At 35.5% G+C, this 25,869-nt stretch overlaps 3 protein-coding genes across 3 annotated transcripts; 2 read left to right on the top strand and 1 right to left on the bottom strand.

Moving 5' to 3' along the window:
* Positions 1–4,774: 4,774 nt before the first annotated feature.
* LOC136815878 (uncharacterized) lies at positions 4,775–9,278 on the top strand. Its single transcript, XM_067072325.1, has 7 exons — positions 4,775–5,127; positions 5,626–5,814; positions 6,244–6,407; positions 6,840–7,085; positions 7,633–7,815; positions 8,347–8,790; positions 9,115–9,278. The coding sequence occupies exons 1-7, from the start codon at positions 4,796–4,798 to the stop codon at positions 9,210–9,212; spliced, it is 1,656 nt and encodes a 551-aa protein (XP_066928426.1). The 5' UTR covers positions 4,775–4,795; the 3' UTR covers positions 9,213–9,278.
* LOC136815877 (uncharacterized) lies at positions 9,150–20,201 on the top strand. The gene is made up of 10 exons (XM_067072324.1): positions 9,150–9,194; positions 9,286–9,383; positions 12,543–12,874; positions 13,882–14,070; positions 14,375–14,535; positions 14,837–15,082; positions 15,779–16,003; positions 18,234–18,407; positions 18,894–19,298; positions 19,797–20,201. The coding sequence occupies exons 2-10, from the start codon at positions 9,303–9,305 to the stop codon at positions 19,928–19,930; spliced, it is 1,947 nt and encodes a 648-aa protein (XP_066928425.1). The 5' UTR covers positions 9,150–9,194; positions 9,286–9,302; the 3' UTR covers positions 19,931–20,201.
* A 493-nt stretch (positions 20,202–20,694) lies between these two features.
* Positions 20,695–24,785, bottom strand: LOC136815876 (kinesin-like protein KIF17). Its single transcript, XM_067072323.1, has 6 exons — positions 24,569–24,785; positions 23,852–24,031; positions 23,334–23,528; positions 22,743–22,943; positions 21,104–22,266; positions 20,695–20,848 (listed from the first exon to the last, which is right to left on the bottom strand). Exons 1-6 carry the CDS (start codon positions 24,708–24,710, stop codon positions 20,771–20,773), a joined length of 1,959 nt encoding a protein of 652 aa, XP_066928424.1. The 5' UTR covers positions 24,711–24,785; the 3' UTR covers positions 20,695–20,770.
* Positions 24,786–25,869: the final 1,084 nt, after the last annotated feature.

Here is a 25,869-nt window from a genome sequence, read left to right as displayed (position 1 = left end):
AAGCAGTAAACTACTCAAATCTCTCACATCGATATCGCTAGTGCTATTAGAATTACGTTTACTGCCTGAACTATCTTAACATTGACATGGATGTTTGTTCGATGTTAAGGTAGATAGCCTTCAGCCTTTTCACTGTAGTTAGCTAACTAAGCTGTTCAAAAACAGAACAGAAAACGGATCTGTGGCGACATCACTCTCGCGCTAAAAACATACATCCCCCGGACAAGGCAATTTTTGTAAATTTTTCACTACCCCGGACAATATATCCTCCGCCCCCCCCCTGTACAAACATTTTCTTGAAGAGCCCAAGTACAATTTATACAGAGAATGGTTTACAACTGAAGAGAAGAAAACTGCAATAAATTCTTATAAGAACGGTCGTGCCGGAGTTAAAAATCACTGTTTCTTATATAAAAAAGCGTGAGTTTTGTTTTTGGTATGACAGAGGTATGACTCATTAAAGTTATTTGTCCGTAAAGACACATTTTTGATGTGATGAATTTTGATATTTTTTTTCAAAAGTAAAATGTGTAGGATACATATTTTTTTATAAGAGCATTCGAAAATCTTAGAGCATTCGGATGTTCTTAATTTTTTGAGTTTTCAGTCTAAAAATGTTCTTAGCATGTACTTATTTTCACCATTTTCTGAGTATTTTTACCCATTTTTCCTAAGAGATCGGGTGTTTTAGAGTCTGCGAAGCCTTGTAATGATCTTAACTTATTCTTAATATTTTGGCCATTGAAGCCTTATGTTCTTATATAGTTTGTTCTAATAAGAGAACGTGTACCTAGGTCTTTTCAGGAGAAAAAAACATTTTTAACATAACACAGCATGCTTAGTATGGGATTGATTTATAAACTCTCAATACTGTATTATATCTAGATATTTCTTTTAAGAACGACAATTTTATATTACATAGATAGCTGGTTAACAAGATTCGATTCATTTTGTCTTTGTAATGATCAATAATGATGTGACGATATTAAGTGTTGTCAAGATTTGTCCAGATTTTTGTTCTTTTACGATAGATACTCGTGAATTGCAATATCAAACACAAAATGGGAGATTGTGAGAGCATATGCATCTAGATTGGATTAAATTTATTTCATTTTTCGAAAATTTCTTGGAAAATGAAGAAAATTTTCCCGTGTTATATGCGTTGAAAATCAGTCAAAATCAGAATCCTCTTTTTTCCGATTGACAGCGAAACTTTGAGCTCTATGGTCTTCCTGTTTTCTTTTCCTGTCTGTGTATAAAAAAGATTCTTCATTCATTTTTGATAATATTCAATTTTTCTTGCACCCGTTTTGGTATAAAAAGTTTATTTTATCTCACAAAAAACTGATTTTAGCTTTTTTTAATGCCAAGGAACCTCAATTATAATTAGCAGTTAAAAAAAAAAGTTTTTGATAGAGCTTGTTTTTTTTGTGATTTGTGCTCCTTGCAAAGATAATGGTACACCTTTTTTATGAGAACATCCAAAATTTTCGAAGCCTTGGGATGTTCTTAACTTTTTGAGTTTTCAGCTTAAAAATGTTCTTAACATGTTCTTAATTTCGCCATTTTTGAGTATTTTTGTCAATTTTCCTAAAAACTTCGGTGTTTTAGAGTTCACAAAATGTCCTTAAAATGTTCTTAATATGTTCTTAACATTTTGGCCATCGAAGCCTTATGTACGGTGGCCGAGAAGGGCCACACAAAATAAAAAACATCAATACATAATAAACAATTCCAATACAAAATAAAGAATCCCAATACAAAATAAAAAATCCCAATACAAAATAAAGAATCCCAATACAAAATAAAGAATCCCATAACAAAATAAGAAATTCCAATACAAAATAGAAAGTCCCAATATATACAAAATAAAAAATTCCGATACAAAATAGAAAAAACTTCAATACAAAATAAAAACTTCCGATACGAAATAAAAATTTTTTTTGAATACCGGGACTCGTGAACCACCAAAAAAGGTCCCAAAATCTTAAAAATTGGAACCCCCTAAGGTTTGGACCCGGACTTTCAAAAATTTCAAAAATTGGTACCAGGGGCCCTAAATTCTTGAAAAGCTAAAGTAGGACACAAAATCTTGCAATTGAGGACTCCAGGGGAGCCTGAGCTGAAGTAATGGGAGCCAAAAAGATCAACCTAACTAACTAAAACCTTAAACATCACGGTCAATGATAAGTATCCAGGCTCACAACATAAGACTTTGGCCATTTTTGGGTCCCACTTTTTGTATGTATTGAATTTTTTATTTTGTATTCATGAACTTTTTTTATTTTGTGTTGGACTTTTTTTATTTTGTGTTGAACTTTTTTTATTTTGTATTGAACTTTTTTTATTTTGTATTGAACTTTTTTTTATTTTGTGTTTAACTTTTTTTATTTTGTATTTGAATTTGTTATTTTGTATTGGAATTTTTTATTTTGTATTGGAATTCTTTATTTTGTGTGGCCCTTCTCGGCTTCCGTACTTATGTTCTTATATATTTTGTTTTTATGAAAAATCGTGTAGTTAAATAAGGAAAAACTTTTTGGAATTACATTCTCTTCATTTCAAAATTCAAAATATTTTTATTCAATAATATTCCACATATAATTATCTTTACTACGAGCACAAAATCACAATCAAGGTAAGTTCGTACAAACTTACTTGCCAAATTAAAATGAGATAAACTTTTTGAGTGTTCAATTGGGTTTAAACTGAATTTTTTGGCATCTGTATCTTACTCATAGGCAGAGAAACATGTTAATAACAGCATCTTAAAGGTTTTATTTTTACATAAGTGTTCCCGTTTCATATCAGACACATATTTTATATCAGGCTGTGTCTGCCTTTAGTTATATTATGCTGAAGCAAAAAAATGTTTTTCTTTTCCTTTTCCTGACCAATCTTGCTCCACATCCGTGTCAATTCAACAATATCAAAAAGCTTGTAAATTAAAATTGACGAGTAAGCAAAAGATATCACTCTCATCTAAAAACAAAACCTTTAAAACATGAATATTAATTATATAATTATTGATATAAATCTTGTAGCTTTTTATAAAGCCTTTTTGATGATAAATGATGTCAAAAACTCTTGGAATGTGCTTTAGCAATAAAATCTTTTTAAAAACGATTTATACTTTATACTTAACATTTCGATTCCTCACAAGATTTATAATACCGATTGTGGAATGTAGAGAATATTGATTTGATTTATATAAGATATTTGTGTTGAAACTTAGGGTAAGTTTGTTAACGATAACGATGCACTCGTTTTGGATTTCAGGAGGACAAAATAGGTATTGGGTTTGTGCGGTCGGTAAGAGTCGGATAGAATTTAGTCTTTCTAAGGGTCTGTTTTCGAAGGACCGGTCTGCACATACCCGACATTCTCCATCTTAAGTACTTAACTTAAGGGAACAAATTTTCGCGGAACAAATTTTCGCGGGACAAGTTTTCGCGGAATTTAATTACCGAAAACACGAATATTCTCAGGACTTAAAATATCACCTCTAAAATTGGTTCTTTTAGGTGGGGGGCGTACGGTATTTCGGTATTGCGGAAATCGACCCTTTTTTCTTCGGAATTTCGGAAATCGGGGAAAATTCCTTCGGTATTTCGGAATTCTGAATTTCTTTCGGTATCGGAAGTCCATGAATTTTTGCTTTGAAATTTCGGTATTATAAAATTTTTATCCCCATTTTTCGGAATTCATACATGAAAAATCAAATTTGATGGAAAAATTAGTCAAAACGAGGAAAAATACCCAAAAAATCGGTATCGGAATTGCAAGTATTTTTTTACGGAATTTCGGAAATTTTGGCTAAATTATTCGGTATTTCGGAAATCGCAAACCCCGTAATTCCCCCCCTTTTAGGGCAAAATAGGCCATATTGTAAACAAAAAATTCTCTCGACCGCGAAAATAAATTCCGTGAAACTTACGAATTTTGAGCTGTGAACTGCGGCTTTCCCCATGGTATAGCAAAATGAGTATCCCCACTTATAGTAGGGAGCCAAGCCTGGGGTTCCATGACATATTTTTCACGACCTTACCATTTTTAGTCTATTCTAAAGAACAGTATAATATAAGATATTTTTGAGAGGGAGGCCGCGGATTAGGCTCGGAAAAACTTTTTGTGACTAAAACACACAAAGAAATACAGCCGCTTTAAGATCAACTAATTGTCAGCTCTACTGTGATTTGACGTCCAATATCTTGTCTTGATCGTACTAACGTCGGTATGTTTTTGAACTTCAAGCAGCTGTTTTTCTTTGTGTGTTTTAGTCAGAAAGTTGTTTTAATACATTTTTTTGCTCAGAATCTCATGCTCTTTCAGATGCTACCAATCATTTGCAGTTTTGCCTATGACGTCACTATTTTGGTCATAAAAAGTTTTCCCGGGCCTAATCCGCGTCCTTCCTCTCAAAAATATCTTGTAATATACTTTTCTTTGAAATAGACTAAAAATGGTTAGGTCGTAAAAAAGATATCACGGGACCCAAGGCTTGGCTCCCTACTATTATTGTGAGTAAGTCAGAACCCTACTCCATTTTTCACTTCTACAACATCAAAAATTTTTGAGGGATAGTAGATCTAGCGCTCTCGATGCATTTACACCGCTATTGAGTAGTGCCGCCATTAGGGTAGCACTTTCACAAAAACTCCGATCAAAGATTTTGATTGGCCGGGATTGAGAAGCTTGGTCCAGGGTATATGAAGGCCAGTGATCCCCACTTACTGTGAGTAAGTCGGAATCGCAAACTGAATCACTTTTTCACTTGTACTTTGATATCTTTCAGATGAAAATTGGTTATGCATCATGTAGGAGAACAGAACAAAAATTTCACAAAATCTTTCTCATCATCATCCTTACCTTAGCATTTACTGCCAGCTTGGCAACTCCACAAGCAAAATGCACTCCTTATACTGATTGCATCGAAAATCATTACGTCATTTACAAATCTCCATTAACTGTCCAATCAGAAAGCCGTTCCAATGTGGAATTCTACCATCTCTACAATAATAGTTTCTCTCTCAAGGATCAAATCTCATATCGTCTAAAATGGAAGATTTTCCAATTAAGCGGTGATTTTCCAGAATGTGACAAAGATTATGTTGCAGTTTTTACAGGGTAAGATAGAATGACATCTTTATTTTCATCGTTTGTGATTTCAAGGAGGCCATATGAGTATACATGGTACTCTAAATTTCTTTAACCTCTGCATCTCGAATGTGTCTTTTAAATCAGGGCAAGTTTTCTGGTTCCTTCAATTAACAATGGCGTAAAAAATAAACCAATCATCCAATTTAGCCCATGTTCATACGTTACTATTCCGTTTCGCTCCGGTAAGGTTTTCGTTACGGTTCGAGTGTATTCATATTGGTTTCGGAACGTTTCGGAGCGTTTCGGAGCAAGAAAACGAAGCAGTTCCGTTCCGATGAAAAAAGTGGAGCGAAAACATTTCGATCTGTTTTGCTTTGTAACGTCTTCTTTTTTGACGTTTCGAATTTTGACGTTCACACTTGTTTAGGAACCGTTTCGTTTCGGAACGGAACGGAACCGTAACGTCTGGACATGGTCTTACTTTCACCGTACGTTACGAAAACGCAGCTGATTTCCCTTTTACAGGTGTGGTAGCAACCCAAAGCAAGTTGCGACATTTTGTGGACGAACCATCCCACATGATATTTATTCACTTGATGGTTGTTTTACATTAAAATTGAAGAATGGACGAACTTACGGAAGTAAATTTGAAGCGGAAATTGAATCATTACCTTTATCGAAATTGAATACTTCTCTGTGTACTGAAGATCCAAGGTATTCACTTTTTAATGTTCTTAATTTGTTCTTAATATTTTGATTCACAGTGCGCATTATTGATTTTTTGACGCTTTTCTGGTGTGGATATGGGGACGAGACCGATACTGTACCAATAAGAGCATTAGTTTTAACTGTTGGAGTTTTATTTCTTACATGTTTTTTTTTTATCAGAACAGCCAAAGTTTTGAATACTTCGATTGTTCTTAATTTTTGAAGTTTAAGCCTAGAAATTTTCTTGAAATGTTCTTAATTTCACCATTTTGTAAATATTTTTGTACAATTTCCTAAACCATTGTTCCAGCCCTAAAACGTTTCTTAGCTTGTTCTTAACTTGTTCTTAATATTTTGTCCATCGAAATCTTAAATTCTTAAATAGTTTGTTCTAAAAAACGAAGCTGTATTTACCCTTCAAACTTTTTTTTTTAGCTCATACAATTCAAACAATAGTGTCATTCTATCTCCTGGTTGGCCAGCAACATCTCCTAAGAATATATCCTCTTGTACGTGGAAAATCAGAGCAACAGAAAATAAAGTTACAGTTCTCAATTTTTTTGATCTGGATCTTCACGATGATACTATTCAATTTTCAGGTTAGAAAACTTGTTTTTTCTTCGTTTTGGGTCATTGTGGACCATATCATGGGGTCCATATTGTGGACCATATCACGGGACCTTATTGTGGGCCGTATCACGGGACCTTATTGTGGACCGTATCACGGGACCTTATTGTGGACCATATCACGGGACCATATTGTGGACCATATCACGGGGCCTTATTGTGGACCGTATCACGGGACCCTATTGTAGACCATATCACGGGACCTTATTGGGGACCATTTCGATGGCCTTATTCACAAAATTATACAGACCATCCTATTTTAATTTTAATACTTTTTTTTGTTTTTCACGTAAAAAAAGTCAAATTTATATTTGTAATTTTTCAGAAAAATTTGCAGAGGTTTGTACTGAAAATTGACTTAAAATACAATTCTATTGGACTAAAAAATTACATCTTTTTCTTAGCAATCAACCTTTGGTTTGTCACAAAGAATGCTTGCATCAAACTAAACAACGAAAGAACTTATGACAATATCCCATCTTTCACACAATGTCAAGAAAGGTGTGAAAAAGAATCTTGGTGCAAGTCGATCGACTACAATACATTACAAAAAAAATGTCATCTCTCAAAGTTGAACTCCTCGTCATCTGTTTATTACAACCCTTGCTATGTGACACCAAATGATTTTTTTTACGCTGAAATCGGTAGAGGTAAGATAAAAGACTACACGAAAGAATAGACTGCACGCACCCCCCCCTGATTGAAATTATTTGATACAAGGGGCCGTCCATATAGTATATACGCAAAGAATTTCCAAAAATTCGATACCCCCTCCCCCTTGTACGCTGAGAACAATAGAAATGATGTAATTTAAATAATAGATACTGTATACGCTTTTGGTAAACCCCCCTCTCCCCCCTTCACTGCGTACGTACTATATGGATGGCCCCCAAGGGGATGTAAATTGTGTATAAAATTCCTGTCCGAGAGTTGCCCCGAATATGGGGTAACCTGTTTCAATTTTCTTTAAAAAAAGGTTTAGAAATCCAATATTGTTTTTACCTCTGACCATTCAAATTATCATCGTTTCTTTTCGATCTTATTTCGGTTTTTAGTTTGCCTCAGATAGATTTCTTATTTCCGCCGATTCCCGTACTTTTTCGTCAATGTCAAAAATAGCCAATTTACGTCTGAATCAGTAATTATTCTATCCAAGAGTATTTACTTTGACCTTTGTTTATTTTTTCAATTTTTAAGGTATCCATACTGGGTTGGTGTCTCGAAAATTTAATTTCATAATATCAAAAGACATGAAGAAAAATTACACGATGTACATGACTTTTAATGAAGAAGTAGAAGTCAAATATTTACAAGATATTAACGCTAGGCAGGACAGGAAAACTAACCGGTTCGCTCTGGGATGGATGTTCATTGACACCTGTAAGTTAAATACTGTCGAGTCTCCGTAACTCTAACCCGCACGGAAAAGATGAATTCGTTCGAGTTAAATAAATTTCGAGTTATATTGTTAATATAAGGGATTAGAAAACTTGTCAGAGTTTTAAGGAGACATTCGAGGTATAGAAGTTCGAGTTAAAGATACTCTACTGTACTTTTACTCTTGTGTTTGTGTGTTTGTCAGTCCTGGTTCTAAGGTCTCCGACACAATAGAAATACGCAGGTCCAAAATATTGTCACGGTGAAGAAGGTTTCACTTAAGCGCCAAAACAACGAAAAGAAATACCCATAGATACCAAGGTGCCCACAAATCATCAAAGCGAGCTAATATCCATTCAGTGAGAGGTGAAATAAACGTTTTTAAACCAAATGTTGCGTTTCAGGTGGTTGGGAAAGATAAATTTTGCTTTTTGTTGAGATTTTTTCTTCTGTTTGCGTATTTTGCATTTCTCTGAATCTAATTCGACTTATACGAGCTTTAAAATCCACTCAAAGTTAAATTTCTTTCCGTAGCTCTTCAATCGACATCCAACAGCAAGGAATCTTCTTCAACCGACGGTGCATCAGTTGGTGGTATCATCTTCTTCTGTATCGTAGCCTGTTTCTTCCTACAAGGATGTTATCGAAGAAATGGTGAAGGTGGGGGCTGCACGGTACCAACATGCCCCCAACGAGCGACTAGAAGCCAACCTAGAAGCCAACTTTGTAGCAGGAATTTTGCTATAGAAACACGTCGGTCATCTGTTGGCAATCAAGACCAAACTAATACACGTAGATCCTCGATAGGGGATCAGGAGCAAGCTGCTACTCCCAGATTAAGATCTAGAACTCTTAGTAATAGTAGTAGGAGACATAGTTTTGCTTTGGAGATGCCGACTCCGGGAATTATGGAAATTGGAGATGCAATGGGAATTGATAATATCGGTATGGAAATGCCTACACGAAACGACCCTTTCGGTAAGTGGTCAATAAGACATATAGTCGGCCATTTGTTAGTACAGTGCATTTAAGGAAATGGTATATTTCACATATTTGTAACAACAAAAAGTACAGACTTAGCTGACACCAAATGCCATTCTAAATCTTAAATCCTAACTACTTACGTATTCCTGATATGCACCACTGCGATATCTTCCACGGACCCAACAGCTGATTGGTTGAAAGTGTGACGTATTGACTGATTTTACGTCATTTACAACCAATCTATCAGCTGTTGGGTCCGTGATGTAATTTAAGCTTTTACAATGCTTTGTAAAAAAATCTTTCTATCAATTTTTTTAGATTCACCGCCAGCGTACAATGACGTCACACTTGGACCGAGTCCTCCAAGTGAAGCACCTCCTCCATCTTATGACGAAGCTCTCAACATGGCAAGGTGACGATGATGTTGTTTAGATTCACTTCCAACGTACAATGACGTCATTCTTGGACCCAGTCCTCCAAGTGAAGCACCTCAACATGACAAGGTGATGTTGCTGACGACAAAACAACAAAAGCATGAATTGTTAATTCTATTATGTCAGCATTATTTGAAAGCCACGCACTATAAGGTATTATAATTAATTGCACTATTAAATAAACATATTTATATTCTATAGTTTTTACAATATTTTTAACTTTATTTTTCTATCACTTTAGTCTATTGTACTATAAAATCTAAGAAGGAATTTTTTTACCTGAGGTAAAAAACTAACAGATAAACCCACAAGTTACAGTTACAATCTTAAAGGTATTATTTTTACATAAGTGTTCCCGTTTCATATCAGATAGTGCCTGCCTATTGTTATATTGTACTGATATAAGCAGCTTTCTGATAAATCTTGCTCCACATCCGTGTCAATCCAATGTGAAAAAGCTTGTAAATTAAAATTGATGAGTAAGCAAACAATATCACTCTTATTTAAAAACAAACCCTTTAAGTCTATTTAAGACTGCTTCAATCGTCATATAACAAATAAGCTATAGATACCATATCTTACCGTTGGAGACATACATATTTCTGAACACTGTGGTCTAATGCCAAAGGGCTAAAGTGAGAATGATGCCCAACTTTAATTTAAAGTCCATCCGTGTATACACTGATGAACTAGCTACCATGTTACCACACTTAAAGCGAATAGGCTTTAATAGCTTGATTTCGATATTCAGGGCTCATTATAACGGTGTATGGGTCATTTTTAATTCTGACGTTTTAATGTTTTTAAGACAACTGATTATTAGATAACAAGATATGCATTGGATATCCTTTTATAACAAAAGTATTTTATCAAAGCTTTAGCAAAAAACAGTATATGCTTAGCATGCATTGGTGTCTAATCTCTTTTTCCATGGATTTTTTTTTAAGAACGCATAAGAGAGGAAAAAACTTGGATCGATAAGACTTGGTAATTGATGCAATTTTATATGGTATATTTTAGATTCGCATGTGTCAGGTTTGTCAGATTTTTTTTTGGTATTTCAGCTTTTTCGCAATAAGGTAGCCTGAATCACAGGCCTCTATAGGCTACGTCATATCTTTTTGTTTCAAGCGTAAAATACTCTCTGGGATATGCTCACTAATCACTAATTAATAGGTGCATTTCATGTAGGGAAAACAGTGGCTGTCCATAGCAGTGTCTATAGACTAAAAGTAAGACCTAAAAGCCTGGAACTGCCTATTGTGTGGACTAAGAACTTTACATACCACCAGTAGAATAAGAAGCGCGAATCCCTTAGTGAATTTCAGCAGCTTGACAATGAAGGGACCCAATATAAGGAAAGAAACCATTGTATCGTATCATATCCGGTGTATGGGACATTAAAAGAACGTCCATGGTGATACCGTAACATTCAAATATGGTATGGGTGAATTTTAATGAGCCTCAACTTTTGTTGTCTTTTCTCATTTGAGATTTTTCAAACCGACCGCTGTGACGGAGTGTTGATGAGAGAGAGGAGACGATGAGAGAACTGGGAGAAGTGTTGCTCTCTGTAAATCATGCTTCATCGCAGAGGTCTCCGTACGGGAATATTTTAGTCAAACAGACAATGCGCACAGAGTGTACTATGAAGCGACAAACGTGAATTACACTCAATTGTACAGAGTACAATTTTTGGCAAAAAAACAAATTGGCTGAGTCAGCATATTTAGGACATTTGAAGAACATTGAAGATTTAAAATCACAAAAAATTAAAAACAGTCAAACCTCATCCAAAATTTACTGGTTCTTATACAAAAGTGTATAATATGAAAATCTTTATATAAAAGAGTTCATTTGTTTCTTACACGCAGAAGTTGCTTATAAAGCCCCTTTATCTGTAATAGAGGTATTTGAATTATTTAAAAAACTTTATACAAAAAGGCAGAATTTTAATACATGAATGATAGATTTTGAATGTAATATTTGGCATAAAATGTTGTAGCTTGTTAAAAACATTTTTTATGGCGATTTCAAAAATACTCTACGAAGAATCTCGAGACAACTCGGCAAAAATTTAATTATGATGGTTGCATATGTAGTAAAATCTCACCTTTTTGTGATCATCTTACAAACAATAATGTTTTACAGAATCTTTGTGACTTTCTACTTATAGTGGACTCACCATAACTGGAAGACGTACAGAAAACTAGAATTTGCTCGAGTTATGTTAGATTCAGTTATGAGACTTATTACAAATTGGACTGAATACAGTAATATCAGTGATATTCTCAACTTCAATTGAGCTAGAATCTGAGTCTGTCTGTCTGTCTGTCTGTCTGTCTGTCTGTCTGTCTGTCTGTCTGTCTGTCTGTCTGTCTGTCTGTCTGTCTGTCTGTCTGTCTGTCTGTCTGTCTGTCTGTCTGTCTGTCTGCTGTCTGTCTGTCTGTCTGTCTGTCTGTCTGTCTGTCTGTCTGTCTGTCTGTCTGTCTGTCTGTCTGTCTGTCTGTCTGTCTGTCTGTCTGTCTGTCTGTCTGTCTGTCTGTCTGTCTGTCTGTCTGTCTGTCTGTCTGTCTGTCTGTCTGTCTGTCTGTCTGTCTGTCTGTCTGTCTGTCTCTTCAAACTTTTTGGGCAGACTGAAGACTTCAAAAATGGTCCAATTTGGCTGAGATCTTACAGACTTGATCCTTGGGCGAATCCCTGGGTATGTCATTTTCATTTTTTCAAATGTTTGTGGCCACTAGTTTTAGCCCCAAAAATAGGCTGAAAAAATTTGAGGCAGCCACAAAAAATGGTTGAAATTGTTTTTTTATCAATTTTGCAATTGGGTTTAAAAGTGAAGTTGAGGCAGTATTGTTAGCACGTTCGACAGTGGTATACGCTATTTTTGCGAGATAATGTGTCGTTTTCTATACAACTACATATTTGTCCATATTTTGATTATTGACCACTATGTCTGAATTGATTGACTGTTATATTTTAGACTAGTTAAAAAAGTTTCTTACGTAAAGGGACGCTAATTCACCCTAAATTCGAGAAATAGAGACTCTAGGCTCCGGCTGTTGTTATTTTTTGCCACTTTGAGCATCAAATTGTTCTTATTATGTTCTTAGTTATAGGATGAAATTAAGGTATTTTAGGCTTTTTACCTTATTCTTACTATTTTGACCTCTAAATTGCTTGAAAATGAGTAATTCCAGACTCAGCATTGTTCTTAAATTGTTGTCATATTTTGGCGATTTTGAGCCTTGTTATTCTTATAAAATTGTTCTTCTAAAAGAAAAAAATGATTACCTTTATCGTATTTTTCAGATGAAAATTGGTTACAAATCATGTAAAACAAGACGAAGAAGATTTCATACACTTTTTCTCATCATTATCCTTAATATAGCATTTACTGACAGCTTGGCCACTCCACAAGCAAGATGCACTCCTTATACTGATTGCATTGAAAATCATTACGTCATTTACAAATCTCCATTAACAGTCCAATCAGAAAGCCGTTCCAATGTGGAATACTACCATCTTTATAATGACAGTTTATCCTTAAAAGATCAAATCTCATATCGTCTAAAATGGAAGACTTTTCAATTGGGTGGTAATTTTCCAAAATGCGAAAACGATTCTTTAACCGTATTCACAGGGTTAGTCAGAAAATTTATTTGATTACACGTTTTTTTTTATAAGAACAACACAAATTTTTCAAGCCTTTGGGTATTCTTAACTTTTTGACTTTTAAGCCTAAAAATGTTCCTATCATGTTCTCATCTTCGCCATTTTGGGAATATGTTTGTCTGTTTTCCTAAGAAATCGGGCATTTTAGAGTCCCGAAAGCCTTATAATGTTCTTATATTGTTCTTAATATTTAGGTTATCAAAGCCTTATATCCTTAGATCTTCCCCGGGGGGGGGGCAGTCAGGCAAATTGACCGACGGGTATGTGCGGCAGTTAAGGGTATGTTTTTTCAAAATATCAGAGATGCACTGTAAGGGTGGACTTTTGAAAAATGCACTGTAAGGGTGGAAATTTCAGCAAATCTGGGAAAAATTGCAAATTTTTGCTCGAAAATGTTGATTTTTTTTGCTCTAAAAGAGTTTAAAATTTGAAAAAATGCACTGTAAGGGTATGAAATTCACTGATTTTTTTCTGCACTGTAAGGGTGCGATTCTAAAAGCCAATTTTTTCACCGCACATACCGTCAGTTGGTAAACCCACTGCCCCCCCGGGAGTTCTTCTCATGACAAATAACATATCTTGACTTGATTTGAGTGTATTAATTTCTTTGGTCTTAAGTTACAGCCGGTAAAATTTGGTATCCTTGTCACACCACAGTGTTGTTTTAACGACCCTCTTGTAAGACGTTATGAGTGTCAAATGAACGTTGACACAACATTGTGTCCATCAGCTGGGGGGGTTAAAAAACTAAATCCTTCTAACATAAATTAAGCAGAATAATTGTGTCTCTATCCTCTATCACCTGTTAACATTTCCTGAATACCGAATCATGAGTTGACACAAAATTGAGTCCATCAGCTGGGAGGAGAATTTAAAAATCAAATCCTTCTAACATTAATCAAGCAGAAACGTTTCGTCTAAATCTTTTTTCTTACATATAGACTTCATACCAAATTTCTTCTCGGCTTTTTTTCAGGTGTGGGAGCAGTTCAAAGCGAATCGGGACATTTTGTGGACGCACCACACCGCATGATATTTATTCACTCGATGGTTGTTTTACATTAGAATTGATGAATGGACGAACTTACCAAAGTAAATTCGAAGCGGAAATTGAATCATTACCTTTATCGAAAACGAGTGGCCCTTTTTGCACCAACAGTCCAAGGTATTTCCAGCATTGCTTCGACGTTCATCTTAACGTTCTATGGACGATCGCTGTGGAACCTAATATATTAATGACATACCCAAGGCAAAGTTTTTACGTAAGCGACCAAAGACCTCCAATAGCGATCCAAGACATCCAAAACTTCTTAGTTTATAATCTAGCTATCCAAGACCTGGTTAAAGGCCTAACTATCCAAGATAATGGTAGAGCGGCAAAAATTCCTGTGAATAATTTGACTTCGGGAAAAACGTCACTTTTTCGAGAGTCAAAAAGATTCATGCTTGTGTATTCTTTATTTTAACAGCATGTCAACTGAAAGTAATGGTGTCATACTATCCCCTGGTTGGCCAACAATTCCCAAAAGTAGATCGTCTTGCACATGGAGCATCAAAGCAAACGCTAATCAATACATTGTTCTCAATTTCATGGACGTAGTTCTCGGTGGCTCCTCCACGATTGAGATAAGTAAGAATCAAAGATTTTTGGTTCCTCTTTCCTTTTTCAGTTTCTCCCTCTTTCGATTGGACGAGAAAACCCTGATTGATGATGTTCTATGGGATAACATACCCCCATGGGTGCCTTTTTGGGACTAGTAAATTACAGGCACGTCGCAACGGGTCGTGAAATTTTCCTCTTCGTCGGTAAAATCGCTATAAATTTCCTCATTCGCCATACCAGATATAAAAAGCTTCCATCGTGTCTAAATTATCAAGTAATGTCAACTGTTGTTTTTTTAGTTTAGATCCATTGTTTTTTCTTCTTCTAGCAATCAAAAGTTGGTCTGTCACAAAGAATGCATGCATCAAAAATAACAATGAAAAGACTTACAGAAACATTCAGACTCTCCAGGAATGTCAAGATTATTGCGAGAGAGAATCTTGGTGTCAATCACTGGATTACAATATTGTTACCAAGAATTGCTATCTCTCAAAATTGACGTCATCGTCAAGCTTTTATAAAAACCCATGTCATGTGACACCAGATGATTATGTTTATGCTGAGAAAATTAAAGGTTAGAAAACGTAGCCCTATTTTTTTAAACGAGTTTGAGTTTGAAAATTCTTTAATATACTGGCAGTGCTTATAACAAAAAGTTTCTTTAAGGGGGATCCAACTTTTCAAGAAAGGCTTTATAGGGGGGATAAGAGATTTTCCAAGTAAAATGAGGGGTTTGAGTTTTTAGGGGGGTATTATATAACGGTTTGTGAACCAATATTGTAGTTAGAGCGGGTTCGAAAGTTTTTTGAAATATGGGGATGCAAACATAGGGGGGATTAAATATAAATGGAGATCAGACCCCTCTTCAACCTTTCCTTGCAAAAGAAAGTAATATTTTGAAATTTGCGTCGCATTTCGGATGATTGTTTGAATCTAGCGCTATCTTTAATTTTGTGTCAAAGTTTAGCGGTAAATGACTTACTAAATGTTACTTCCTCTCAGGCGTTTGTGCAACTTCAAATCCTACATCCTCTAGCCTTCGGCTATAACTGCTTTGAACTCTATTTTATCTACAGCATTTTTACTTCCCAGCTGGCACACAACGTTGTTTCAACGTTAGTTAATCTAATGTTTACAAAGTCCATAAAACGTTAGATGAACGTTGAACCATAGTATAGGGGACACAGAAATCATGGGCATTAAGAAACTTTTACGTAGAGAAAAACCTAAGAAATCAGCGTAAAAATCTTCATTTGATTATCTATTTTAGCAATCAACCTTTGGACTGTCACAAAGTTCATTTGCATCAAAAACAACAACGAAAGAAAATATGACAATATTCAAACTTTTCGAGATTGTCAAGAAATGTGTGAAAAGGAATCTTGGTGTCGATCGCTCAATTATAATACAAGAGAAAACCAATGTCATCTTTCAAAATCGACGTCTTCTTCGGCTTGTTATTGGGATTATTTTATCCACTCTGAAATTAGTAGAGGTAAAAGTTTAAGAATTATCACTTTTTTACAAAACTAGGGTCCAATCCTACTCGGTAAATTAGATGTCTAAACTTGGAGGCCCCTTATAACACTGGAGAAAGTGAGTAAATAATCTTGGTGTGAAATGTGCGTTTCACTGCTTTGAACATGCAAGAATGCCCTACACAGGTTGCAAAATTAAAGTTTGAAGACAAATCACGCTTTTACTCGAAATTTTATGTGGTTTGTACAGGGTGTCCCTAATTAAAGTATCGAGTCGAAACACAACTATGAGTAGAAAGTTTTATGTGCGTGTTCACAAAATTGTATTTTAAGCTCTCCCTCTTTTTTCTTTGTCATTACGATTAATTTATACGTTGTAACTACCTTTTGTAATAAGCCTGTGTGATGGAGAACGTTCTTATATTTTAGCGATAACACACACAAACTTTTCTACTCAATCGCATGTTCAAACTCGATACTTTAATTAGGGACACCCTGTACATGACATTTATTTCTGATTGGTTCGAATTTATTGACACTAATAAAGTTATCAGCTGTAAGTTGTAAAGCAAGTAACATGGGAATAAAATCACGTGAACTTTTTCATGTATTCACATGTTTTGACTACATTGGTATATTTTTATAATTTTACATTTGTATATATTCTTTAAAGTCGAAAAATGTGTACAAATCTGTACTAGCTTGAAAGCTAATAGAGTTCGACTGCCTATTTTACAAAATGAATCATTCATCATCATCTGTCAATGCCCAATCCCTGACGATTTCTTCTGTAGAGCATTTTAGTTTGTAATTTGAAGATATTTTTGTTTGGTTTTGTAATTTTTTAACGAGGCGTAGTTTTGTTCTTGGGCTTCCTCTTACGCGCCAGTTGAATCCTTTATTGTTATTGTTCTTGTTGAGTTTCTTTGCTTGTTCGTGCATCTCCTTGATCTTTTTCTGTTCGTTGATTGTGAAATCTTCCGTTTTACTTACCTGAAAGAAACAAGTTTCTTTTAGCATGTGTAAATTCTTCATGATAAGATCTTTGTCATGTTGACTTTGCAGGGTGACTTTCAGAGGACGGCCATTCTTAGTTTTTCTGTCTCCTAATCTGTGGTGAGTAACATTGTTCTCTGGAACATTGATGTCATCTAGGAGTTCTCGGAACCGAAATTTGTCATATTTTTTCCCATTTTCTTCTTCTTCCTTATCTGGGCCTGAATATTCGAGAAACCCGTGAACGATCATATTCAGTTTTCTAGATTCTATGTCTCTCTTTTCACTTTCTTCCTTCCGTTTTTGTTCTTCGGCAGATTTTAAGTCTTCTTTTTGTTTCTTGGTAATCTCGGCGTATGTTTTCTTTGATGTTTCCGTCATTATTTCTGCGGTGTGCTTTATTTCCTCCTTTATCATGCTTCTTGTCTTTTCCTCCATCTCTTGTAGTTTCCCTGCCAGAAAAGTTTTTAAGTCATTTTTGATGGAATCACGGGTTTTGATGTTGGTGTTGACCTCATTGTTCAGTTTTTGTATGACGTCGTCTTTCTTTTTAAGTTCATTTTGCATCATATGTTGAGTGTTTTTTCCCACTTTATTTCTTAGGTTTTTCGTTATTCGTACGCAGTTTGAACATAAGTAATGATCATTGTAGGATGTCACGAATATTTGTAGTTGATACAGGGGTAACTGTGTGCACTCATAATGAACTGATCTTTTACATTTTTTGCATGTTAAGCGATCCAGGTCTTCGTCTTCAGTACATCTTGACGGCGTGCAAGCTTGAGGTGGTGAGGCAGCTTCGAAAGGCTGATCTTTATCCATTTTGATGTTATTTTCATGAATTTTGATGTTTTTATTTGTTTTAAGGCATTTTTTCGAAGAGCGTTGCAAAAGCGTCTGATCTAGTTGACGTCAAATGGATAGGATGGGTAGGATTTAGGAAACGTCTTTAAAGCTCCAACATTGGGATATGCACTTTTTACATATGGATGACTTAATCAGTTTTTCTTGTGCAAAGCTTTATGATAGACTGGATAAGATTCATCAATAAATTATCAAAAAGTAGATTTCAGTTAAAATTAACCCTTAAGGTCCTTGACCTGATTTTAATACCACTGCACTAGTCCCAGCTGGTACGCAATACTGTTTAATGTTCATCCAACTTTTAGAGACGTTTCGAACGTTAGATAAACGTTAAAGCAACATTTTGTGCCAGATGGGGTATTGTTTGAGCTTAAATCTAATCCATAGGTGTCCAAATAGGACCAAATCCATTCAGCTTGGCAATATCCAAAGAAAACGTTGAGAATATCACAACCTACATGACTTATAACCGCGAAGTGGAAATCAAATATACACCTGATGATATCACTGGTGAAGGTACATCGAACCGTTTCGCTTTGGGTTGGATGTTACTCCAAAGTTGTGAGTTTTCCAGAACATTTTCTTAGCTTTGCAATTAATCATGTATGCATCATTAAACCTTGCAGGCATCCTTGCAACGGTAAACGATGTTGAAAATAAACCTTGTACACTTCTTGAAACATGATGTTCCAAATTCAAGGCCTAGCAGACTTATAAATTAGACTTCCACCTATATTTTGAGTTCAATTCATGTTCCCTAGGCCTTGTATTTAGAGCTCCATGTCATGACCCTATTTCTTCTTCTAACTAGCATTTAGCAGCACTGTTAGTTTTTGAAGAAAAAAACTAGTTTCTTTAAGGACCCGAAGAGGAACTGGCTGGGTACATAAAAACGAGTACAGGGTGAATGTGAGCGGAAAGTAGCACTTTCATACCCTCTTATGGCTGAAAATGGATATAAAATTGGCAAATAATCCCAAGATTCTCAAAAATGTCATATGAACGTGCTTGCGGTAAAGGTGTCTCTGTTTTTTATTTTTTTTGCAGATCCTCAATCGACTAGCAAAAAAGAAATAGAATCGTCACCAGCTGGGTGGATTGGTGGAACCATCTTTGTTATCATCTCATTTAGTTGCTTTGTTAAACACAAATGTCATTGCAACGCCTTTAGAAGGAGCCAATCAGCTGTCACTATACAAACACGTCGATCATCTATTGGTAATCAAAACATAGCTACTACACCAGGACTTGGTCGAACGCGTAGAGCCTCAACTGGAAGTGTTGGATCAATTGCTAACCCCAGGATGAGATCTAGAACACTTAGTAATAGGTCTATAAGTAGAAGACATAGTTTGGTTTTGGAGATGCCGACTCCGGGAACTATGGCAACTGGAGGTGGAATAGGATTTGATAATATTGCCATGGAATTACCTACAAATAACGACCCTTTCGGTAAGTTTATGAGGACAGTGTTTGTTTCCTTACATCGTGGATTTTGAGGCATTTAAGGAAATAGTAAAAACTCTTAATTGGCGTCCATGTTTCAATGGGTTCGGAAAGAAACAAACACAGACACAACCGAGTTGGCAAGAATTTTATGAAGGTAAATCGGCCTAGTGGTTTAAATCATTGTGTCGGTGAGTAAACTGCTGGAGGTCATATTTCATCAAACCGATAAAATTCTCTATAAAAAGCTAATGCATAAAACAGCTAATAACTAAGATTTTTTCTCTTACCTTATCGGCCCTTTTTACACCGGCCCTTATTGGCGTTTTTTTTGGGCTCGTGGCGTAATTAGGGCCGATTTAAAAAGGGCGATATTTTGGAATAAGTATCCTTCAGAACCAGTCAACAAAAAAAAAACATTTAACACTGTATGAGCTACAGAGAAAAAAGTAAGAATTTAGATCTTACCTAATCATAAAATACCCTTCATTCCTTCTCGTCTAGATTCACCGCCATTATATAACAACGTTATGGCTTTACCAAGTGCTCCAACGTACAATGACGTCACACTTGGACCCAGTCCTCCAATTGAAGCACCTCCTCCATCTTATGATGAAGCTCTCAACATGGTAAGGTGACGATGCTGTTGTTTTTGTCAAAACAATTTTCTACTTATTATTTGTGAGCATCATTACGTAATTGAAAGTCATGGAAAAGTGATGCTGTTGTTTGCCAAAGAACTTTTCTACATATGGTGTCCTATTGTCATTATTTGTGAGCATTAATAGAACGCACTAAGGTAATCATATTAGATTACGTATATTTATTTTTTCTCAGATTTATATTTGATATGTTAGCATTATTTTCCTATATATAAGTCTTAATGTATCCTAAGGTCAATCGTTAGTTACTGAAAAACCAAAATCATAAAGAATCTACACGGATAAATTGCAACAAACCATTTAGATCCCAATGGCGGACCTCTGAGGGGGTTCAAAATTAATGACGGAGAGTGTTAATTTCCTTATATGGGAGTATGGCTAAAATAAACACTTTTCCTCATGAATTTTAAACTTTTTGACACTTTCAGATCCGCCACTGCATCTTATTTAACTAAACAAATACAAAATGTCAATAATCAAATAACCAACTCGTCATCTGTAGTTTTCATGATAATAAGTCTCAATAAAATTCTTGGATATTTTGTTAATTATGCTTTCAAATCCCAATGAAAAATTTCATTTGAAATGCTTCGTGGTCCAGCTCTTTCTTCTTAATTTTCTATTAATATGTCTTTTGGAAGTTCTCAAATTCATATACTGATTATGCCAATTGTTTTGGCATTAGCTTTCAAACTTGGTCTCTTCAGCTTCATAATTGGAAAACAGTTCTTCTTCGTGGTTTAGTTCTTTCATCTTAATTTCCACTGCGATTTCGTATATTCGTCATGTCAGTTGCTTTCTAACTTCTTCTCATCTTCATGATTGGAAAGCAATTTGTTCACCGAAAAACGAAACAAACGGAACAAAACAGCATAAACCGTTCCAATATGTCTCCTGAAAAAAGAAGAAGAAATTCTGTGTATTCTGTGTATGCTTGACTCTTAACTTTGACACTTCATGGGATAGAAATAACGCTTACCTTGTTTTCAAAATTTGTTATGATTATTTAACTCCAAGAGGAGTTCATAAGAAGTTTAAAGTAACATTTGAAGGCCCAAGGCTTAATCACCTTGGTAATGGTTTCAAAACGAGGCAGTCGTTGCAATTTTTCAGAATTCGTAATCTGACATGAAAATGTGTTCAACTTACCTTTTGTTCTTTTGCGTCACGTGACTCTTCATTCTCCATTCCCATTGGTTCAGAGGAAATAATTGTTTCCATTGATGACATTTCATAGGAGGTTGTAAGCGAGTACAACGCCCTCTTACTACAAATTTGACATGTTTGACTCGCTTTCTCCGTTCTTTTATTCTCCTTAATCTGCTCCACACAGATACAGTGAAATTCACTTTGAACTTCATCATTATTAGGGAGATAAAGACCACGAAACATGGCTCGCTTATTCGTATCACAATAGCATTTAAGCCATTGGTAGCTCCATAAATGTCCATTTTCTGTTAAAGGACTCAATAACGTGCTTTTGTTTGCACGATCTGAACTTGATCCACATGAAAAGTTCTCTGTATCGCTTGTAGCTGAAATATATGCTGACTCATCAGAATCATCTTTAATTGGTGACATGCTACTGCTACTGTCTTTAAAATGTTTGATTTTCGATTTATAATGTGATTGAAGTTTTTGTACTTTGTATTCATTTGATAACCGATAATTATCGAATTCTGATTGGACGGTTTTTAATGTTTTCTCTAAACGACCACGTGATAGATACTCTAGTTCGTATTTTTGCTGTAAACTACTGATTTTCTGCTCGTAAGAAAGTCTCTCTTGTTTTGTAAGTAATACGCTGGATCGCTTAGGTGAGCTTTGTTTAGGAGATGCGCTTTCCTTTGTATCTTCAGTTTCAGAGACAGTATTTGACACTGATAGATCTTTGGCTGATGTGATTTTCATCTGGCTTGCCAGCATTTGTCGAAGTGTTTTGATCTCTTTTTGGTATTGTCGGATCAAGGCATCTTTCGGGTCTTCATTAATGCGTGGCCGGTTCTTGATATTTTTCGCTCTATTCGCGTAACGGAGAGTACTCAATGTCTCACATTCATTGTTTTCGCCTGGACTGACACATGCGATCATGAGCGTGCGAGAATTTCCGCCCAACGAGTCTTGCAATAATCGAGTGAGCTTTGATGCCCGGTATGGTATGTGTTTGACTTTTTCGTTGACAAGTGCTGAGATCACATTTCCAAGAGCACTCAACGAGAGATTGATTTTGGTGGCTTCTTTGAAGCGCTCGCCACGTGTTCGAGAATAACGTTGTCGCTCACTGCCAGCCAGATCAACCAAATTGATTCGACCTAAAATTATTATAAAATATAAATTATAGTGGAATCTTCATAACTCGACCCTCAACTCGAATTTCTTCTTAACTCGAACAAGTTTTCTTGTCCCTTTAGTTAATAATGCTTTATAAAACCAAACCCCATAACTCGAAATTTTCATAATTTGTACAAATTTGTTTTACCCGTGCATGTTTCACTTATGGAGTTTTGGACTTATGACTCTACTGCCTTTTTGCCCGCCCTCGAAGGGTTAAAGGATATTGGATAGTTCACAGCCGAGATGACAGTTTACGGAATACACCTGCTTTCTAGAATACACTCCTTCTAGTAACCTTGTACAAACGGTTTCTCCATTTATCGCTCTACCCATAGTTTTCTCTCACAAAATTATCTCTGAGAGGATCTGGACCTCTCAAACTGAAATTCGAATTTCAGTACATTTAGATCAATTTAGTCAAACGGTCTCCGAAACAGAAAATCTTTGAATTTACCTGATCTGAAATTTTCTTTTCCATTTGCTTCACTGGTAAAACAAATCTCATATTCGATGGTAAAAATACAATGCGATCTTGATGAGTCAGCATTTAATGCGGTGGCACCCAAAACTCGGTTCCAGCTCCCCACCTCTAGAACTTCTTCCATATCTTCAATGCAGGTCACATCGACAGTTGTTAGATCTTTCACGTAAACACCTGAGAAATAATATAATGAGGTTATAATAGGGTCTAAGTTTTATTGAGGTGGGGAACAACGGCAAAACTACAATAGAATACAATGCCATAATATCTAACAGCCGTCCCACCGCTAGTTAGTTGTTCGAAAATTTTCCACCCAGGACTTTTTTATTGCAACCCCCCTTATTAAGTATTGAGATTTTTTCCATTCCCCCCCCCCCCCCCCCCGCTTATTCCAATCCCCCAGCTATTAGGTACCCGAGAGTACATTGAATAGATTGACACATGCGCGATAAAATTTCTTTACTTGGTCCTCAGAGGTTGTTGATTATGTTCTTTGAAAACTCAACCTTTGATACTCAGGGTAGGTTGCAGGCTTACTAAATTACTGTGGCAAGGGAATTTTACCTTTCTCGGGGTGTTCTTTTACTACCAATTTATGTTGATTGTGCTTATTCAGCAAATCTCTTATTTCTTCATTGTAAATTTCCAAATATGATGTTCTGACCACACAATATTCTACATCTGTTGTTTGTATATATTCGAAAATTTGTTCGAATGTTCGACTCATGATTCCACGTTGTAAATCGTCATCTTCAATCCCTTAAAAGTTAAAGCCAAAATCAGTGAGCAAATCAATATTTTACAGCTTGTGTAAAAAAGCTTGTTATTGTTTCATTAATCTCCTAGCGTTATAAAGACGTCCTCGTAGGGCACTCAATCGAACGAGAGAGTCTCAAAATTGGACCCTTACAGTGCAAAGATAATTAATTTTTTAAATCTTTTAAATCCACGTTCGAGTGCACGTTCTATCATTTAATCATTACAGTGCACTTTAAGAATCCTGAAAGACGTACTCTAAGGAAGGGCTTCACCTACGCTAACCTCTCTCCGCATGGAGATATTTATTTAGAGATAATATATACCTTGCATAGAAAATGTTTTCCCACATGACGTTTGTCCATAAGCAAAGATACAACCATTATATCCATTCAGTACACTTTCTACTAATGGTGAAACAACATCGGAAAAAATCTCTTGATTGGTTGCACGCGTATCATACACTCGGTCGAACGTGAACACTTTGCGTGGGTAGTTGACGTCCGCTGAAAGAAGAAATAGTCGATATCGGCTTTCCGTGAACTTTACCACGCGTAAAGCATTCTGGGAAAGTATGTATAAGAAATCCTAATTTTGGTATACCTTTAAGACAATGAATAAGAGATAGATACGTTGATTTTCAAAGGAACTCCTACTGGTTTTTCCCATTGATTTCTCTCGGGAATACACATATTAAACCTTAATCGTGATCGTGATCGTGATAAAGAGACTAGGTTAGAGTTTACTAGCTACGATCTGACGTCAAATGTCTAGAGTCGTTGTATTTACTTTCTACTGATCCTGTATGTGTAGAAAAGTAGAAAAAAAAATTTGCTATTTTTGTGTGCTGCGACATAATACTAGCAACTTTTGGCTTTTCCATATTGTAAAACCAATCAATATCCGAGCACAGAAAACTGTGCTAGGTTTGCCTTGGTGATCTGCTATTTACCTGATGTTGATAAGACATCAATATCATAAAAATCGATAATATCGGATTTAGAAACGGGTTCTCGTCACCAGGTTTCTTGGCCACAACTTACATGGGTGTCTCACGATGATTTGTTGGTCTTCCCCTTCATTTTCCATGGCAACAACCACTTCAACGTCATTCTCAAGTTCTTTTTCACTTAACGGTCGACAACGAACTATTACTTTCACAAATTCACTCATTTTTTCATTCATTCATTCATTCATTCATTCATTTACTGCAATTAAAAGTATGAAGAGTGAGTTAAAACCTTAACTCAGTGCTAACTCCCAAGTGCTTGCAAAAGTTTGAGTTGGCTTTGTTGCAGGCAGTTGCAATTATCTTGTGCAATATTTTTATTGCGTTGGTTCATAAAAATCTGACTGCTTGCAACCCCTGTAAAATCTTATTAGTGTAGCCTTAGCTGAAAGAAATTACTTAGATTTATTTTTTTTAATAATTCTGACCCGTTCTATGCCTTCTATAATCTCCTTTTCATTCGAATCGTCTTAAGCGCTTATAACAACTGTCTATATTTTCCTACTATCTCACGTCATCTACACTGCGACTTAAACTATGATAAATTCTATACTTTTAATATGTTTGTAATTTTCTGAATTTTCACGATGATTTTTCCTGCTATTGTTTTTATTCTCTCATTTGTTTTCAAGATTTTTTGATTTTATAAATCAACTCTCAGATAAAACCAAAACTAATCAAAGTTAACGAGCCTTTAAATTCACTTTAAATTTAAAGAATTCAAATTTTATTTTCATAATTAAAAACATGGCGTTTGGAAGATTACGATCATTAACTACTCTTTCGTCCAATCAAATTACGTTTTAGAAATATTAGCCAATCAGAGACATTCGAACGTAAGTAAAAAACCAACCAGAATAAAGTAAACAATAAAACAATGCGTATGTTTTGTGTTTGAGTTTAACGAGCCATTTTAAACACAGTTCGTTTGAGACTGTTTGGAAAAATGTTTCCAGAATACAAAATACGGTTCATTAACTCTATCAGAGCTTCCTATTACCAATATTACCAGTGGAGTCTCTATAACTTGAACATACACATGGAACACAAATTTGTTCGAGTTAAGGAAATTTCGAGATATAGAGTAAGTAAGGTTTATAAGGCATTGTTAACTGGAGGAACTAGAAAACTTGTTTGAGTTAAGGAGACATTCAAGTTATTTTCGATTTCAAATTAAAGAGACTCTTCTGTATTATGTTTAAAACATATACATTATCCCTTTCCAATTATCCCTTTGTAGCCAGATCGTGTAGCATAGGGCAACTGCCAAAACTGCTCCCCCATTCGCGCCTCTAACAACTAATTTAGGTGCCCCTTTGCTTTATCACTCCTCAG

Source organism: Clytia hemisphaerica, unplaced genomic scaffold (genome assembly GCF_902728285.1).
Source record: "Clytia hemisphaerica strain Z4C2 unplaced genomic scaffold, Clytia hemisphaerica genome assembly, whole genome shotgun sequence".
Lineage (NCBI taxonomy): Eukaryota > Metazoa > Cnidaria > Hydrozoa > Leptothecata > Clytiidae > Clytia > Clytia hemisphaerica.
The sequence above is the reverse complement of the archived record's forward strand: the minus strand, read 5'-3'. Positions and strand labels throughout refer to the sequence as shown.

Excerpts from the sequence above, each read along its gene's own strand:
- LOC136815878 (XM_067072325.1), top strand. The coding sequence starts at position 4,796 with ATGAAAATTGGTTATGCATCATGTAGGAGAACAGAACAAAAATTTCAC. Across the intron at positions 6,408-6,839 it reads TGATACTATTCAATTTTCAG|CAATCAACCTTTGGTTTGTC; the intron begins GTTAGAAAACTT and ends TCTTTTTCTTAG. Across the intron at positions 7,816-8,346 it reads ATGGATGTTCATTGACACCT|CTCTTCAATCGACATCCAAC; the intron begins GTAAGTTAAATA and ends TTCTTTCCGTAG.
- LOC136815876 (XM_067072323.1), bottom strand. The coding sequence starts at position 24,710 with ATGAATGAAAAAATGAGTGAATTTGTGAAAGTAATAGTTCGTTGTCGA. Across the intron at positions 24,032-24,568 it reads AATCATCGTGAGACACCCAT|CGGACGTCAACTACCCACGC; the intron begins GTAAGTTGTGGC and ends TTCTTCTTTCAG. Across the intron at positions 23,529-23,851 it reads GAAAACATTTTCTATGCAAG|GGATTGAAGATGACGATTTA; the intron begins GTATATATTATC and ends TTAACTTTTAAG.
- LOC136815877 (XM_067072324.1), top strand. The coding sequence starts at position 9,303 with ATGTTGCTGACGACAAAACAACAAAAGCATGAATTGTTAATTCTATTA. Across the intron at positions 14,071-14,374 it reads TTTTGCACCAACAGTCCAAG|CATGTCAACTGAAAGTAATG; the intron begins GTATTTCCAGCA and ends TTATTTTAACAG. Across the intron at positions 19,299-19,796 it reads TACAAATAACGACCCTTTCG|ATTCACCGCCATTATATAAC; the intron begins GTAAGTTTATGA and ends CTTCTCGTCTAG.